The sequence below is a fragment of the Amphiura filiformis genome, chromosome 19 (assembly GCF_039555335.1).
Source record: "Amphiura filiformis chromosome 19, Afil_fr2py, whole genome shotgun sequence".
Taxonomy (NCBI): Eukaryota; Metazoa; Echinodermata; class Ophiuroidea; order Amphilepidida; family Amphiuridae; genus Amphiura; species Amphiura filiformis.
This window is the reverse complement of record NC_092646.1, coordinates 33,546,401-33,564,563: the sequence shown is the minus strand read 5'-3', so window position 1 is coordinate 33,564,563 and position 18,163 is coordinate 33,546,401. Positions and strand designations below refer to the sequence as shown.

At 39.2% G+C, this 18,163-nt stretch overlaps 1 protein-coding gene across 2 annotated transcripts; it reads right to left on the bottom strand.

The window, feature by feature from the left end:
- Positions 1 to 241: 241 nt before the first annotated feature.
- Positions 242 to 17,772, bottom strand: LOC140141202 (uncharacterized). 2 transcript variants are annotated; one of them, XM_072163003.1, is made up of 9 exons: positions 17,623 to 17,772; positions 15,715 to 15,868; positions 13,238 to 13,318; positions 12,487 to 12,801; positions 11,525 to 11,605; positions 9,980 to 10,294; positions 7,502 to 7,603; positions 4,747 to 4,926; positions 242 to 3,429 (listed from the first exon to the last, which is right to left on the bottom strand). In XM_072163003.1, the coding sequence occupies exons 1-9, from the start codon at positions 17,767 to 17,769 to the stop codon at positions 2,363 to 2,365; spliced, it is 2,442 nt and encodes an 813-aa protein (XP_072019104.1). In that variant the 5' UTR covers positions 17,770 to 17,772; the 3' UTR covers positions 242 to 2,362. The 2 variants fall into 2 exon arrangements, with proteins under 2 accessions (XP_072019104.1, XP_072019105.1); XM_072163004.1 differs by lacking the exons at positions 9,980 to 10,294; positions 11,525 to 11,605.
- Positions 17,773 to 18,163: the final 391 nt, after the last annotated feature.

Sequence of the window (18,163 nt, the reverse complement as noted above, 5' to 3'; positions counted from 1 at the left end):
CCAGACATTAGGACACGAATTGGAAGCTGCAGTCAACAGCAGCAGCCCATCGTGATCTTCTAATTTTTCTGCTGTTCTGGTTTTTTATCCCGCACACCACTGTATTATATTGTCTGCACGATTCATTACGATGTGATCACCGGCGATGTCGCCCTTTTCTTTGCACCATGGACCATACAACCCTATTGGAGGGTTCTGTTCCAGTATTCCTGTAGATGTAGATAGATGTAGAGACCTATATGTTAACAATTCCGTAAGAATCCAATATCTCCCATTTCACAAACTGACGTACGATCAACATGCCACTATGTGAAACGGCGAAAATCTGATTTGATGACATTTAGGCAGAGAATCAGTATCATCCATCAATAATGTGAATTTTGTCATGCAAGACATCAGCCAAGTTTAACCCCATTCTGTATAGTGTTGAACTATGCCTAAGTCACAGATTTCAAACTCAACAAATATCTGCAGCCTTTTGCAAGATGGACCCTACAAGCTCACAAGTTCTTTGTTACAGAACATGCTGGTCTTGTGCCAGTCTTGATAATTTTGTCAAGCAAGAGCCAAGTTAAATCCTATTCTGTATTATATACTTCATTAATATATTCTTGTTCATTGATTGGTTAAAAGTGGATCACATGACCAAAAATAGTTTTACCATCAGTACTCCTATCCGTAAATAGTAGCTGTAAATAGTATTTGAAATGTCCCGGATGAGCCATAAATAGTACCTCTAAGCCGTACATAATACTTTTGACCATGCCTTCCGCGTGCGCATTTGATGCGACGAAACAGTTCACGCACACGAAACTGCCATAGCGTGATTTCGCGCTGCTGTAATTGGTTAGACCGATTTTAACCTATTTGATTTTTTTGAAGGGCAAAATATAGGTTGTGCTTAAATTGGTCATGCTGTTCACTCAGGATAGAAGATGGAGAGTCAAAACGTCAAATAATTTTCTTTTAACCAATCAATGAACAAAGAACATATTAATGAAGTATATAAAACAAATATATACTGCCTTTATTCGAAGTTCTAGTTAAAATTATGGTCCTTCGTTGAGATCAATTAGTACTATTGATCTCACCTCGGGCCCATAGTTTTAACCAGAACCTCTCATGGCAGTATATATTTGTATACTATTAGTTATAACTACTAGTTATTAGGTGAAGCAGTGGTATGGTACCGGAAATTATCGTGCGCGAAGTATGACACAGAGTGCACGATAATTTCCCGTACCATATCCATACTGAACCTAATAACAAATTTTTCATACCACCAAGTCATTCTAAATATTGATATAATTATGTTTTTATACATTTTAATTGTTGCAAAATGGGAAAAACATTACAAAAATTAGATGACTGTTCCGCGTATTATGTATCGCATGCATTTTACACGCCCGGGTTACGCGAGTTGCCTTTAAATACGCGTAGCTCGCCTTATATGTATATCGTGCTTGTGCATAATGTTCTCACTCACTAGATTATAAAGCGTAAATACACTCACTGACTAGATACGAAAATATATCCGGTTAGGGGTGTTCTTTGATGTTTCTGTTAGTGGTATGATAAAGCATTGTACTACGCCCAAAGTTAGAGATTTCAGAGGTCTGACTCTGCAGCCTTTCACAAGATAGCCCAAACAAGTTCACAAGTTCTTTGCTACAATACATGCTGATCATGTACCAGTCTTGGTGATTTTATCATGCAAGACATCAGCTAAGTTTAACCCCATTCTATACAGCATTGTACACTGTTTATTAGATGTGTGTCTGCACATTAAGTCGTTACCAATCTCACTCCTTAAATGTTGAAGAAGCTGTAGCCCATTTGGCCTATAACCTTTATTATCAGCATTTTGTTGGCTGAGAAATGCTTGCTTGTGTATCGTCTTCACTTCAGAAAACAAGAACGGCGCATTGTTTAATAGTTTAGAACATGTGAATTTTACTGCGGTTGCATTGGCAAACTTAACAAGATCTTCATCCTGCGTTGCTGCACACACATTTTCCTTCTTTTTGATTATTTGTTGAAGCTTATTCCTGATGACAAAATCCGAATTGAGAGAGGCGTTTATTAGGGGGCGGGAGCGTTTATTACAGACAATACGGTATCTGCAGCCTTTTGCAAGATGACTATACAAGCTCACAAGTTCTTTATTACAGAACATGCTGGTTTACTCCTTTCACTTGCACAGTCTTGGTGATTATATCATGCAAGACATCAGTTAAGTTTAACCCCATTCTATACAGCATTGTACTACGCCCAAAGTTAGAGATTTCAGAGGTCTGACTCTGCAGCCTTTCACAAGATAGCCCCAACAAGTTCACAAGTTCTTTGCTACAATACATGCTGGTCATGTACCAGTCTTGATGATTTTATCATGCAAGACATCAGCTAAGTTTAACCCCATTCTATACAGCATTGTACACTGTTTATTAGATGTGTGTCTGCACATTAAGTCGTTACCAATCTCACTCCTTAAATGTTGAAGAAGCTGTACCCCATTTGGCCTGTAAACTTTAATATCAGCATTTTGTTGGCTGAGAAATGCTTGCTTGTGTATCGCCTTCACTTCGGAAAACAAGAACGGAGCGTTGTTTAATAGTTTAGAACATGTGAATTTTACTGCGGTTGCATTGGCAAACTTAACAAGATCTTCATCCTGCGTTGCTGCACACACATTTTCCTTCTTTTTCATTATTTGTTGAAGCTTATTCCTGATGACAAAATCCGAATTGGCTTTCGTAATTACTTGAGATCTCAAAATTGAGCGATTAAAATTGCCACAGGTACGGCATAACCTGGACCCACTAGTCAACCGTTTTGACTCTCCCTGCTTCTCCAGATAGATATTAAACGTATCTACATTAGCAAAGCTTGTCAGGCCGTCGCTTCTATCTCCTGTCCGTCTTGCCAATCTATTACATGCCTCACATCTACTTTGTGTCCTGTTGAAGTAGTCACGGTAGTGCTTACGGCAAAGAGGGAGCTCGCCGGGTATGTCTTGTTCTTCAGCGTCAACAATATCAAAGATGGCGCAGAACGATTCCCAGTTGAGACCGTCTGCACCCGAATGGATACATGAAACCTCGCGACATTCAGTGAATTTGGAAATGTAACACACCGCAGGGGGTGTAGGACCCTCTTCTGTACCCAGTGCGGAGACCTTGTCACGATTCTTATATTGTACTTTAAACGAATGTCTGCATCTCTGACATAAGCAGCAATCGGCACTCAAATTGTGTTTTGATTTGAGCCATTCCTTTTCACCTTCTGTCCAGTTTGTTATATGAAAAACCCTTCCATGCTCTTTGGTCCGTTTACATCCTGCAGCTTGGCAGACAAAAGCGCACTCTCTGTCGGGATGAGTGTAAGAGGCTAAACGTTTAGAACCACGGAAGAGATAGGTGCCTCTTGGATCTGAAAAAACAAGGAGATACATGTAGAAGACTAATATATCATTGTGTATATTCATGTGATGGTAGATAAAGAAGTCAAATAGATGACACTTACTTTCAACACACAAGTATATTGAGATATTTATCTCAGATTTTGAAATTTAAATAAACACTCCAGCTTCAATAGTAATCAAAGACTAAGAGCTCCCTTCATTATACAATGCCCTGATGATCTGATCGATAGAAAGGACATCAAAGGACATACAACTCCCATCAGGCCTAAAAAAATTGTTTGATTGGCATAACCAGACTGACCCTAAAAATAGGCCTGACCCTAGACTTTTTTTCCTATTTTGTTGCTAAAAAATGTAATAACATTTTTTAACAAATTAAAATTTTAAAAAAGAAAAGAAAAAAAAGTTCCAAGGAAGGCCTTTAAATTAAAAAAAAAAAAAAAAAACAATTAAAAAATAGAAGAAAAGGGAAATGCTTAACGACTGACCCTAATTTTTTTTTATGTTACGCCAATCAAACAATTTTTTTTAATTTTAGGCCTCAGTTGAGCACAATTGGATGTACATGTAGTACACATCGATATATTGAGCCTATATTAAATCTACTTTGCTTACAAAACTAATATTTGACCTGTTTCCACAATATGAGCATTAGCTTGAAAGTTGGTAGTTTTGTGACGCCCTGGCTGCTGCGCTGGTTTTCTTTGTTTCACACGCACCTGCTCAAGCCAATGTCCATATGCCCTTTGTGACCCGGGCTTTGTGAATGCTGAATGGGGGGCACAATGGAACATACTATGGATACTGGCTTGTACAGGTGCGTGGCAAACAAAGAACATTAACTCAGCAACCAGGATGTCTTGAAACTACCAACTTGCGATATTACACCCATTTCATCACATATAAAAATAAGGAAGACAGTATAGAATATGTGGCTTGTTGTTTAATAAATAAAGGATTGGTCATCGAGTGTATAGAAAGGTGGAGAATTCTCCTCTTCTATATGTTCCATGATCACTATCATTTACCAGGAACTCGATCAGAGCAAACAGATTTCTGGGGAATTGTTTTGGTGAATCCTCACTGGCAGTGGCAGCTGTATGGGGGACGGGGGTTTCTTGCACCTCCCCTCACCCAGTTTTCCCGCCATTTTCAAGGTAAAAAACCCAAAAATACACACCAATGTCCCCTTTCTGTGACAATTTTGGGCAAAATTAGGTGATTTTACCCTCCCCTGAAATTCACTTTGCCCCCCCCTAAAAAAAAATTCCTGGTGCTGCCACTGCTCACTGGCGGTGTTATTGATGGAATATTCTTTCTCTCACCTGCTTGTTTCTTCTCCTCATCTTTGATAGCGTCCTGTAGATGAGCAATTTGACACTTGTAGTTATCAATCACGTCATTATGGTACTTGTTACACACTGGACACCATGAATCATTCCCAGTTGAGCCTTTGCCAGTGTCTGCTTGGTCGGCAGTAACATTTACAAGCTTTGGGCTTGATCCTGAAAAAAAAAATGAAAAATTTGATGTGAAAAAAAGTAGTAGTATTGTGTAAATGATAACCATATAGATCATAAAAATCAAAATGCAAAAGTACACAAATGAAGTTAACAAATAATGACTGGGCCTCCAGTCCTTGGGGGGCACATCATAAATTTTGGTGGGTATGCTTCCCTGGAAGGTGATGGGTCTTTGGGAGCTGACAGCGTACCAATTAAAGGGGTCTATTGGAGATATGAACAAGTAAAAAGGGTCTTCTGGAGCTGCGAGGAGTCAAAATTCAAGGGTATTTTTTGGCTTTCTTGTCGAAAATCACCTGAAAAAAACCCCAGAAATGTAAGGAATGAGCAATTTTGGGATCTTTTAGAGCTGAAATGATCGCTCAAATCAAGGGTTTTTCAGCATTCTGTTTTGGTAAAATTCTGATTATGGCATATGTGACACGATCTGGTCCATGGGGGCCAAAGGCGGTAAATTTGAAACTGAGATAAAGGCAAAATTATAGAGTAAAAAAAACAATAAAACACATAAGATAATACACATCACAAAACCTCATAACCTTAGAAGCAAGTATGCTATACCTTTGGTGTTTTCAGTATATAATAGCCTAGTGTTACTACAAGGTAATACATTTATAGTAACTCAATTTTCAAAAATGCCTCCTTTGGCCCCCATGGACCAGATCATGTCACATATGAAACATATAGGATACCTATATCCTCACACGTGCATTTAAGGTCGATTTAATTACTCAAAAAATAATATAAGAATTATGACCAAATCAGTGCAAAAAGTACTACAACTAGTGGCCATTTTGGATTTATGCAAATTAGGGCTCACTAAGGCATGTTGCACACTTGCGAAACATGTACAATATATAGACATTACCGCTTGTAAAATGTGCATTTTATGTATTTACATTACTAAAAACATTATGTAGAATGAGAAAAATTACCAAATTAATCTGAAAAGACCTAAAATTGGCATCCATTTTTGATTCATGCAAATTAAGGCACACAAGGCATATAACAATCCTGTGAAACATTGATTATCCGTTATGGAATCAGCATTTATTTTAGGCATCTAAAGTACCTAAAAAGTTAAATAAGATAATAATTTGAATTGGCAGCCATTTTGGATATGTAAATTAGGCATATTTCCAACACTTTTAGTTTGTCATTCTAGAGACATTAATAGAAATGCTCTCTCTCTCTCTCTAAGGTCACATTGCATACATGTATGCAGGTGTGGTTCGTATGAGAGTAAGCCATCCAATGCGGTCAGCGGCAGCCCTGGTAGCCTCAGTGATGCTCGTCAAGCCAGCTCGCTGCAGGTCTGCCTCTCTTGTGTTTGCCCTCAACCATTCATTGGACAATTGTTTTCTGAAGACAGTGATGTCTGGTGATGTGGACAAAGTATGATAACTTTCTAGAAATGATATCGGCTCGCAAGGTCTTCTGAACTCCAAGCTCTTGGAGAACCCACTCATTTGTTTTCCTCGCAGTCCATGGAATCCTCAGGATTAGTCGATAGCACCACAGCTCAAAAGAATCCAGCCTCTTCCTGTCAGATAGTTTCATCGTCCAGGATTCAGATCCATATGATGCCACAGCAAATGCTGTTGATTTTAGCAAACGAACCTTGAGGGATGAAGGAAGTTTACTTTTCCACACTTTGGTTAGGTTTGAGACTACACCTCGAGCTATTGCCAATCTTCGTTTTATCTCCTGGGTGCAGTCACTTTTGGTGTTAATGATGGAACCCAAAAATTCAAAGCTTTCCACCTCTTCAATGAAAACACCCTCTAAGGAAAATTTTGCATCTGTGTCATTTCTACCTACGTCTACAATCATGACTTTCGTCTTCTTTGTGTTCAAGATCAGTCCCCTCTTTTCACTTGCCGATTTTATTGCTTTCAATAGATCCATCAATTCCTCTTTGCTACTGCAAACCAGGGTTGTGTCGTCTGCATATCTGAGATTTGTGATCCGCTGACCACCTATGGTAACACCTCCTCCAAAGTCTTCTAAAACATCTCTCATGATGCTCTCAGCATAGATGTTGAAGAGCTGAGGATACAAAATGCACCCTTGTCTCACACCTCTGCCAATTTGGAACCACTCTGAGTCACCTCTACTCGTCCTGACTGAAGATTCCTGATCCTGGTATAGCATACTGATGAGCTTCACCACGTGACTGGGGAATCCCATATCCCGCATGATGTTCCATAGGTCTTGATGGATGACACAGTCAAAAGCCTTGCTGTAATCGATGAAACAAAGGTAGAGTGGGATGGAATGTCCTCTGCATTTTTCAATGATATTTCGCATATTGACAATTTGATCCCTGGTGCCTCTTCCTGCTCTAAACCCAGCCTGTTCGTCTGCTATCTCGGTCTCGAGCCTCTGTCTCATTCTGTTGTTGATGATCTTGAGAAGAATCTTGCTGGCGTGACTAATTAGGCTGATGGTTCGATGGTTTGAGCACTCTAAGAAAAAGAAGCAGCCCTGGATATCTAAGATGACAATAGAGCTTGCTGATAAGAAATGCACTGTGGTGAAGAAAAAAAAGGTTTACCTAAAAAATTCAGGAGTTTGCTTGGACTACCAATGGAATCATCACTTGAGTCTCCATGTTGAAGATTTGTTTCTACTCTTCTTCTTGCTGTTTTGGCACTTCCTATATAGACAGAAAGAAAAGAAAAAATGTTTCTTAAAAATGTTATATCATCCATCTACAAGCATATATGTCTCTGAAACTTTTGAAACTACATGCTTTCAGTGCACAAATAAGTCGACACACAACTACCGCATGCAGCTCCAAAGTTACTGTCCAGCAGCTCCGTGGTCACCTTTTCCAAATGATTACCATGTCTGTTCAGCGTTTGATGGTAACTCCACGCCAAAATACCACACAAGGATAAACGCATCACGAAGTAGTACAGCACGCATACCAAATAAATCAAATAACGCACAAAAAAAGGTGCATAAGGATCTCCATTTTACAAGAGCCCAAGTTGCATATGCCAATGAAATGGGGTCTTTATTTGACAATGAGTGCTTGAGAATTTCAAGTGATGATAAGAACAAAGTAAAACGTAGGAACACTAGCCGGGACAAGATATCACCAGATTTATAGATACTACCTCATAAGTGACTCGCCTGATTATCTTGATCATGACATGATATTCCATATCCTGCAAGCAATTGTGCCATCTGGGTATCTGGTTATGAAAATAAGAGATGCCAGCGGTCCACAAGTCTTAGTACTCCACCCAAACTAACCGGAACTGTCAAAGTCAGATCAAGGTCAAAGGTCGCTCTCACCATCTTGTCACAATGCTCAGAAAGCGGCAAAAGGGGGCAAGGGACAAATTTGGAAGATCTCACATCAACTACGGTAACACTGGATACATTCATAAACAGGGCTACAGGATTTCACACGACATCTGCACAATTTGTATGCCAATGACTTGCACAGTATTTTGAGTACTGCGTCTTTCCAAGGGGAAACATGCAGTTATCTTAAGAGCAGACAATGGCCCAGACCAATCAGTGAAATGAAATCAAGCAAAACTCTAATATACGAAGGTAGACTTTTGGAGAGATTTAAATCTTGACTATCAATGCATTTGCTCCTCAATTTGCTGCTGGACATAGTACGTACAGCTGGATATTTTAGGGATTCAATCATGTTTCACCGTTGTTCATCACCCTTTAACAACGATGCGGCCACGTCGTCTGCGTGCTTTACTTCGCGAGGACAGCTTTAGCTGCCCGAGCGAAGTAAACCATGCAGATGCGCCGGACGTGAGTTGTTAAACGGTGATGAACAACGGTGAAACATGATTGAATCCCTTTCAACAACGAAAAGAAGCTAAATATCGTATAATTCACGATTATTTTATGAGGAATATCAGTTAATCATTGCCACTCAGCCTTACAAAAACTTTGATGATTTCTCTTTTGATATCAGCAATAAAACTACAGAATAAAACGGCAATGTTTAGCCACTACCTGAAAAATACTGAATTCAACTTGTAAGCTGGCATACGCACAAAGGTTCCAGGCATGACGAATTTTACGCGCTCTCGCAGAACGCGTAGTCTCGCTTCGCGTTCGGCAGATCACGCTACAGTAAAAGTGTGGGTTCATCACGGTTGAACAACGGTTGGTTCCAGTACAAAGGTATAGGAAGAGTTGTTGAATATTAGTTACACCCTGTTTGTTCACGAAATACAGGAAAATATCTACGATCTGGTGCCGTATTTCATGAAGCCGAAGGCTCATTGGAATTTGGCACCAGACCGTAGATATTTTCCCGTATTTCATAAGAACAAACAGGGGTAACGATTTTATCCTTTAGTGAACATGAATTTAATTTAATTTATTTGATTTATAACTTACTGAAAAGTAGGTCAGTTTCTTCTTTGCTTGAACAGTGCAGCCATGCCGCACGTGAAGTATGCGTGCGAGGCGTATGATATCGCGCGAGTCGTGTAACCCAGAAGCGCGCGTGTTAGGATTATGCAGGTAATACGGGAAATATTACCTGCCTGTATATTAATTAGGAGTACGCAGGTAATACAAATTTTTATCCAAGTGGTGTTTGACCAATGAGATTGAAGAATTAAATTTTGCTAACTCGATTCAAAGTGCATTGTTTGAGTTCTGCATGCATTATACACATTGTAACACATGACCAGACAACTGTTTGAGAAGGTGGCAACACATTCAACAAGTATCATATTTCAAACTATATAGTCTGTCTTGTCTCAAGTTGAGAGTAATGCCATGTTGGATTTTACAGTGGTAGATTGAAATTACACATGTTAACTTAATCCCACAGGGTGTCTACAAAAGTTTAGAAGGGGAGATTTGTCTGTACGCTGGAAAAGCAACCGCATAAAGGCACTGACTCGAATCTGCCACTGCCAAATCCAGCATATTACTCTCAACTTGAGATGAGACACAAAACCTGGCCGTGCAAACATCACAAAATTATTTGTTTGCATTTTAATTTTTCATTCCAAATGGCCTCAAATATTTCACTTACTTGTTTTGTTTGCATGCACTCTCCTATCTACTTTCTTCAAAACCTTTGCATCATAATCTTTGTGTGACCCTTTAATGTGTGCTGCCATGCGCTTGGCGAGTTTGCCACAATACGGACAGGTCTTCCACTGCCTCTGATACGAGTTTGAGGTTCTTACAGAGTCACATCGTGTTCTTCTCACTGGTTGGCCACTCAACTCGCAGCTTTCCATGTAAAGGCTTTCTACCTCTGCTTGGTCGTAGATGCCATGCGTATTCATGAAATGACGTCTAGGTTTTTGGCCAGCTACTTTTTTGCAGAGTGCACAGATGAGTTCTGCAGATGGGGTGAAAGTATAAGGAGGTCAAAGACAGGTCACATGATTTGATGCAATGGGCTGCTCCATTTAAAATCCACACTACCCCTGTGGAAGACTTTGGAAATATCTGCCACAGGGGGAGTATGAATTTCAAATGGAATGAACACATTGCGCAGCTCCATTTGTGTTTCATATACCCTCTGAGAAAGATTCAACCTGAATCTTCCACTGAGGGAGGGTGAGTTGCAAATGGAGCTGCTGTGTACTCCACCTGTGGTAGATATTTCCAAAATCTTCTACAGGGGTTGTGTGGATTTTAAATGGAACAGCCCAATAAGAGAAAGGTGTAGTGTACAATGGGCCTTTTTTTATAATTTTAACTTTTTCACTTCATCAAACCTCATTGACGTGCTTGAACATATCAACTGGGCCATTCCAGTTGAAACATTATTTATGATAGGAAAAGAGGTATCGCTAGAATGTACCTCATTTCTTAGCATACATAAGGAACCGCTTGTCTTGAATCACTGAAATTTCAGTGAAAGTAATTGGATTCCTTGCCCCTATAATATACATAACTTTTGTTACCAGTGTGTAGTTATTTTTGGAGAAAAATTCAAAATTAGTCACAAAATTTATCAGGGGGTGAAGTACCACCTTAAGCAATGTGAAAACCATAAAAAGGCCCAATGGATTACTGTATTTCACGCTTTTGGTGGTTTTTTTATTGTTCAGATCAAATATTTATGAGATTAAAGCCATAATGTACGATCTTATAATATGAAATTGGTTAATTTTTTTCAAACCTGATTTTTTTGCATATTTGTAATGTTTACACATGTCACAACTTGCACCTAAATGGAATCGGCCAAATTTGTTGTCTTTATAGGTCAACAGAACAAAGTTCGACATAAAGTCATAATTTTAAAAATTATGACTTTATGTCCACCCATAGAACTGCATGTTAAATGGCCAAAATAATCAGTGGGGTTTCTTTCACTTAACCTTGTTATTTCAGCTTAAAATGGACAGCAACCCTTCCCGGCAGTTATTACTAATATTATTTCCACATTTTGAATAAAGAAGAACAAAATTAAAATTTGACAGAAATCGTACATTAAGGCTTTAATAGTAAAAATACTACAAAAAACTGTGATCAAAATTACCCTGATGGATGGCTCTGAATACAGTATAAATAGCTGCTCCTTTTAAAAAATGATAATAAAATACTCTTGATTGATGCTTACTTTTTGGTGATCTTCTAATTTGCTGTTCACTTTTTGTTGCCAGTTTGTTTCCCTTTTCATTCCTGCATACTTTGGAGGTACCTGCAAAATAGCAATATATAAATTAAAAGACTCTCATACACTCCTATATATATCAAATCAGCCAATCAGAAAAACTGTTAAAAAAGTATGCAGAGTTTATTCCATGTACTACGTCAGACATAGACTGTAAGGTACTAATTTTCGAGGAGCATAACAAACACCAAATTGGTGTCATAACAAACACCAAATTGGTGTCGTATGACCTGACATGCAGGCATTCTTTTGTCGAGATTTGACATGGTCTTTCAATTTGTGCCGAGTGTCCTTGGCAGACTTGACTATGCTTCAGTGGTCATGAAAGGATTCAATAGATAACCTCTGCCCCACTAATCCCCAGCTATTGTCTGAAATTGCTCCTCGGAAAATATATTATAACAACTCAGTCCTCAAATGATAGTCATATAACGACCAAAAGATAAATGACTGACTATCATTGAGGACTGAGTTCCGCAGTCTAGTACTACGTACAGTGCTTTCACACACTGACACATTTGCGTCACGTACAATCAATTCATTTTTCAAGCGGGTTGATGCATTTACATTTGGTTCTATTTTCCAACACTTTTAGTGATAATTTTGTTTTCAAAACAGGGTTGACAAATTTTATGGCAAATTATTAAAAACTGATATGTTTGACATTTAACAGTCCTTGAAGTAAACTAATGATATGTACTTAAAGTGTATGTAGCTGGGAGGAAAAGCCGTCCTGTACACACACTTAGAAGGGGCGATTATACCATGTATACGCACCAATTTGAATAGCCAAATCCAACATGGCGTTACTTTCAACTTGAGATGAGATACACTATATAGCCTGGCAGTGCTCACATCACAAAATTAGTGCAATTTTTATTTGAAATGGCCCCAAATATTTCACTTACTCGTTTTGTTTGCATTCACTCTCATATCTACTCTCTTCAAAACATTCGCATCATAATCTTTGTGCGAAGCCTTGATGTGTTCTGCCATGCGCTTGGTGAGTTTGCCACAATACGGACAAGTCTTGCACCTCCTTTGGTATGAGTTTGAGGTTCTTAGAGAGTCACATCTTGTTCTTCTCACTGGCTGGCCACTCAACTTGCAGCTCTTCTTGTAAATGCTTTCTATCTCTGCTTGGTCGTAGATGTCATGCATAGTCATGAAGTGACGTCTAGGTTTTTGGCCAGCTAATTTTTTGCAGAGTGCACAGATGAGTTCTGAAGATAAGGTGAAAGAGAAAAGGGCAAAGACAGGTCAAATTTGGTGCATTGGGCTACTCCATTTGAAATTAGCACTACCCCTGTGGAAGACTTTGGAAATGGGGGGGCATGGGGAAAATGCCCCAGTCAGAACTCTTGCCCCCTGTTGCCCCCCCAAAAAAAAAAATTACGAAAATTTCCACTTTTGCGGCAATTTTGCGCAAAATTTGTTGATTCTGCCTGCCCTGAAATTCAATTTGCCCCCCATGCTCCCCCCGAATGGCCACCACATGGATTGAGATAAACTCAGTGCATATAATAGTCCTTGGGCATGGCTGGGGCTTGAATCCGGGACCCAGTGGTTTAAGGCGAGGAACAGCCGCTGCGTCAAGATCTCCCCAAGGCCTCCCTTTGAGCTCCATTTCCTCAAAATATAATCTTGATTGATGCTTACTTTTTGGTGATCTTTTAATTTGCTGTTCACTCTTTGGTGATGGTTTGTTTCCCTTTTCATTCATGCATACTTTGGAGGTACCTGCAAAATAGCAACATAAAAATTACAAGACCATAATGAAATTTTTACTGTTAGTACTGTTAGTAACTATAGTCTTACCCTCCTCTACCAGTTCGACCCTTCAGATCAAAATACCAGGTCTTTCTATATCATGAATATTTGAATGCATACGTTTTAAAGATTTTGTACGCGTTTGACTTTGGATGTTTAATTTGATGGGGTACATAAAGTATGTGAACACATTACATTAATGCATTAAGGTAAAGCCTATACTGGGAATTTCAATCGAATGAACACAGCATTCAACAACTGCATTCGATCCAACCGTGATTGTATTTGATACTTGGATTACTAACCAATCACGAGTGCATTGGCATGGTTGGATTCACTTCCAGGTTATGCATGCGCAGTCGCACAGGCTTGCGTACATCACACAGCGTAAGCAAAAAAAATCGTCATGCTATGTCAGGCTGTGTTCATTCAATTCAAATTTCCACTGTAGTAACTATTGAGATGGACAGGAAACTTTCCGGCCAAGATGGCAGGTAACCATGCACATATATTTGTGGGGGGGGGGCTTTGTGGGGGGGCTTTGTGGGCCCAAGTCCCCAGGGTCAAAGCAGGGGGCATCAAAAATGAAGGGGCGGCAGAAGAAGAAGGGGAGGCAAAAAGAAATATTAAAGAGAAAAGGGCGGAAAATTGACAAAAATGTTGAACAATTGTAAATGGAATTATACCAACAATATATATATTTTTTTAGGTTACTAACTAGCACCTATTATCCCTTTTTTTTGCTCTTCACTTTTCTTTTGCTCTTCACTTATTCAAACCATCAAAAAATATATTGGGCCAACCTTTTTGGGGTGTTGAAGGGGGCCGGCAAAATTCACCTTTTCTCCGCCCCCCCGGGTAAGAGCGGCCTGGGTATGACACTGGTAACTTATTGAGGCATAATTCTAACACAGATGGTTACCTAGACTTGCTCAAGTCCTTCCAGACCTGATCTCAGTGATCTTATTCTTTTTTCAGCTATTCAAAAAGTTGAGATTTTTATATCACTGGAAACCTCTGGCTATACATAATGTTTATGTACAAAATATTTCTTGCAGATTAATTCGTTTTGCAAAGATATCATGAAATTTGAATTTAGTTCTGGTGCACCAGAACGAAATTACAACGCATTGTCTATGGAGCAGTGTAATACACATAATCATGCATAACTCGCATAAGCATAAAATCGGAATCAACTGAAATTTTGGGAATAGGCTTTTTTCGTGGATATGTACTGAAAAATGTCATAAAAAGAGGATGCTAGGATCACGAAATACTCCATTAAACACCGATTTGACAGTAGTCTATGGACTAAGGGCGTGTTCACATTACACAATGTGGGTTCGTACCTAGGTAGTGAAGTGGTGTCGATCCACATCGAATCCACATTGAGTTCGCGTTCACACTAGCAAGCTAATCTACATCGAAAGTGGGTTATGATGTAAGTGGAGCGAATCCACATACCCGGATGTTACATGTAGAACGACTCACATGTAGTACCACGCAGCATAGATACCAAATTTCGTAAACCATCACCTCAGAAGCGATTTATAGACCTTTTTCTGATGATGTCACCTATCGATATTGGGGTCTGAGATGTAAACAAACAACACGTGCGTTTCTCACGTGTCCACGGTGTAAAAATACCAAATACAGCGTATTTTCTCCTCTGTTTTGTCATATTTCACTTTAGCTTCCATAAAATAATTGTTTAAACGGGAACTATATACTAGTTACCTTTGTTCCAGTTTGTTTTGATGCCATAAAATACAAAAGATATATACGGAAAAACAGCGATGCTATTTAAAATTCAATCTTTATTTTGTTTCACAATTTTGTTTACTTTTTACACCGTGAAGAACTACACGCGTACTGCGAGCTGGCAATTCGCGCGCAGGGCGCCTAGCGTGGCATAAAGTTGATCGCAGGCCGGCGCGGTAATTGCGTTTGGGTGTGGATGACTCGAATGCTGGACCCCTATATCGATTGATTGGTGGCGTCTTCAGTTCGTTTTGTTCCATTGCGTTCACCATTTCGCCCGCACGACCACAGCCACTTCCGGTATATGTGGATCGACTCCACATTATCGTGTTCACATTACGAAATTTAACCCACCTCCTAGGGTCGAAACTACCTCAACCAGGTAGTTTCGATCCACATTGTTGATGTAGGGTCGAATCCACTTACTTTGTGTTCACACTACACTGGGAAGTGGTTTCGATGTAGGGTCGACTCCACGTCCCTACATCAAAAGTGCCTGATGTGATCACGCCCTAACTGTACTCTATGGGAAAGATCTGTGTAGATACATGTACCACTATCCTATATGCACTTAGGTCTTGAATCAAGGCTAGTGGGTACCTTACCTTCAGGTGTTGCCATCCTGTGTGAATGTCTCCTCTGGTATTTTTTGACATGGTTTCTTAGATGCCTTCTGTACCGGTCTGCGCAGTGAAAATATCTTGTACAATATTTGCAGATCAGCGTCTTGAGGTGCCAATTTGACTTATTAATCCTATCCTGGAAGTGAATAAATAGATACGATGCAGATGATGGTATTACAAAATTTAAAAAAGCGCAGTGATTTATAGTGCGCTGTGCACAGGCACAACGCTAGACATAGATCCACAAGCCTTAGCACACTTTACAGGTTGTCGCTGACCTCTACAGCCGCACATCATTCCATAAACCATTTAATAACAACACAGCTGGGACTTTGCAGCTTCAAGAGCGCACAGCACACCCTAGACATAATTACCTTCACAACAAGGATCAGCTCCTCGAGTTTTGTACGGGTTACAATGAGACAATTAGCAGTAAGTTCCTTGTCTAGGGGAATTTCAAGCTAACTCAATTTTTCCATATATGAGCGTACTAAGCACTGCCAGGGTTCGAACCTGCAACCTCTCGCACCATAGTCGAACGCCTTATCTATTGCGCTAACTTGACTGCTTTAAAAAGCATACAGCCTTTGTATCAGGACATGGAAATAAGAATTCCAAATTTCTTATTTCTCGACTTTAAGGCTAAGAGCAAAATTGTACAATTGATTCGTTTGGAGTGGCCTCTCTTTTCCTTGCTCTTGTTCTTCATTCTGTTTCTTTCTAGTTTTCTCTATACAGACCAGAATGCATAAGATTTTAAGGGGGTACTACACCCATTGCATTTTGTGAAGAAATGATATAAAAAAATTGGACAAAGTGGTATGCAAAATAAAGGGACAAATCTTCTCGTTCTATTGGTGGCATTGATATCAATGTAGCTTACATGCTTTTAAAGGTAGAAGCCAAAAAGTGGTATGTCACTGACGTTTAATTTTGCATACCACTTTGTCCAATTTTTTTCTCATATCTTAACAAAATGCAAAAATCCCACAGAAAATGCAATGGGTGTAGTACTCCCTTAAGCTTGGCTTGAGCATTTTGCTTGAGCCTCACACATCAGGACCCAAGTGTGTGTCCACCTGGACCGACTACTGGTTAAACAATACGAAAGCTGGTTTATTATGCAAATGCATAAAGTACAGTATGTTAGATTTGGGCATTAACATACCCAAAAATTTTAAGTTTCTAGCGATAAAATTCTTTAAAGGACACCCTGTAGATGTTGGCGCATGATGCACTACACATACACAGCAGCTTGTTGGATATAACTCCCGAGATTTCGGTGTTATGCATTCATATACCTTTTGGTATATCAATTTGGGGGGAAAATATACCAATTGTGACTCCTCGCCACAACTGAGCCCGGATGTCGCCAATCATCATTTTTGAGATATTCAACCAAAATATTCTGCTTGAAATTAGCTTTAAAATGATGTATATCATGTCTATAGTACTTGACATTTAAGTAGTGAAAAATCAATAAAACAGTCAATAAATCCTTTCTTTCCTATTGTTTATTGTTAAGTTCGATGGAGCATATCTCAATAGTGGCACTGGCGACATCCGGGCTCAGTTGTGGCGAGGAGTCACAATTTTGACAATTTGGGGGAAAATTTTCCTGGGAAACAATGATTTTCAATTTAACCCTCTGAGCACTACGTACTGCCGATCTAACATTGCCTCTGATTGGTCAATTACATGATATTTTCACTTTAATCGCCAATCAGAATTGAGTTTTGCAAATAATTCACCCCAATTTTTTTGTGTGGTAAAATTATTCTAACAATGTTGCTGATTGGGCCAATTGACAATGATAACTTCTTTTTGGCCAATCGGCAGGTAGTTCACATGGGGTTAATGTTATGTAACCCCTCCGGGATGTAATCTTACCTTATTCTTGTCTGATGTGATTGTGCTGGTACAGTTCCCTTGATCCTTCTCTGATTGCTTTGATGTGTTTGCTAGTAGACCTGGTAACTCACAGGCATTCATTGTTGTAGACGTCTGCATTATCTCAGCCTTCTCTTGCATCATCATCTGGACATCGTGTACCATCAATTTGGATAAATAGAAAAGAAAAATTATCTGTTTATCTGAAAAATTATCTGTTTATCTGCTTTAAAGGAGTATTTTGTGATCCTAGCATCCTCTTTTTATTACATTTTTCAGTACATTGTAGATATCCATGAAAGAATCTTATTCCCAAAATTTCAGTTGATTCCGATTTTGCGTTTGCGAGTTATGCATGATTATGTGTATTACACTGCTCCATAGACAATGTGTTGTAATTTCGTTCTAATTTCACAATATCTTTGCTAAACGAATTAATCGGCAAGAAACTTTTTGTGTAGCCAGAGGTTTCCTATGATATAAAAATCTCAACTTTTTTTGAGAAAAGTGGGGGATGATGCTGTGGATCACGAAATGCCCT

Bases quoted from the DNA above. Each gene is read 5' to 3' on its own strand.
- LOC140141202 (XM_072163003.1), bottom strand. From the start codon at position 17,769: ATGATGATGCAAGAGAAGGCTGAGATAATGCAGACGTCTACAACAATG. The intron at 15,869-17,622 runs GTAAGATTACAT...ATTCACTTCCAG, and splicing joins TCACATCAGACAAGAATAAG to GATAGGATTAATAAGTCAAA. The intron at 13,319-15,714 runs GTAAGGTACCCA...GCTATTTTGCAG, and splicing joins CAGGATGGCAACACCTGAAG to GTACCTCCAAAGTATGCATG.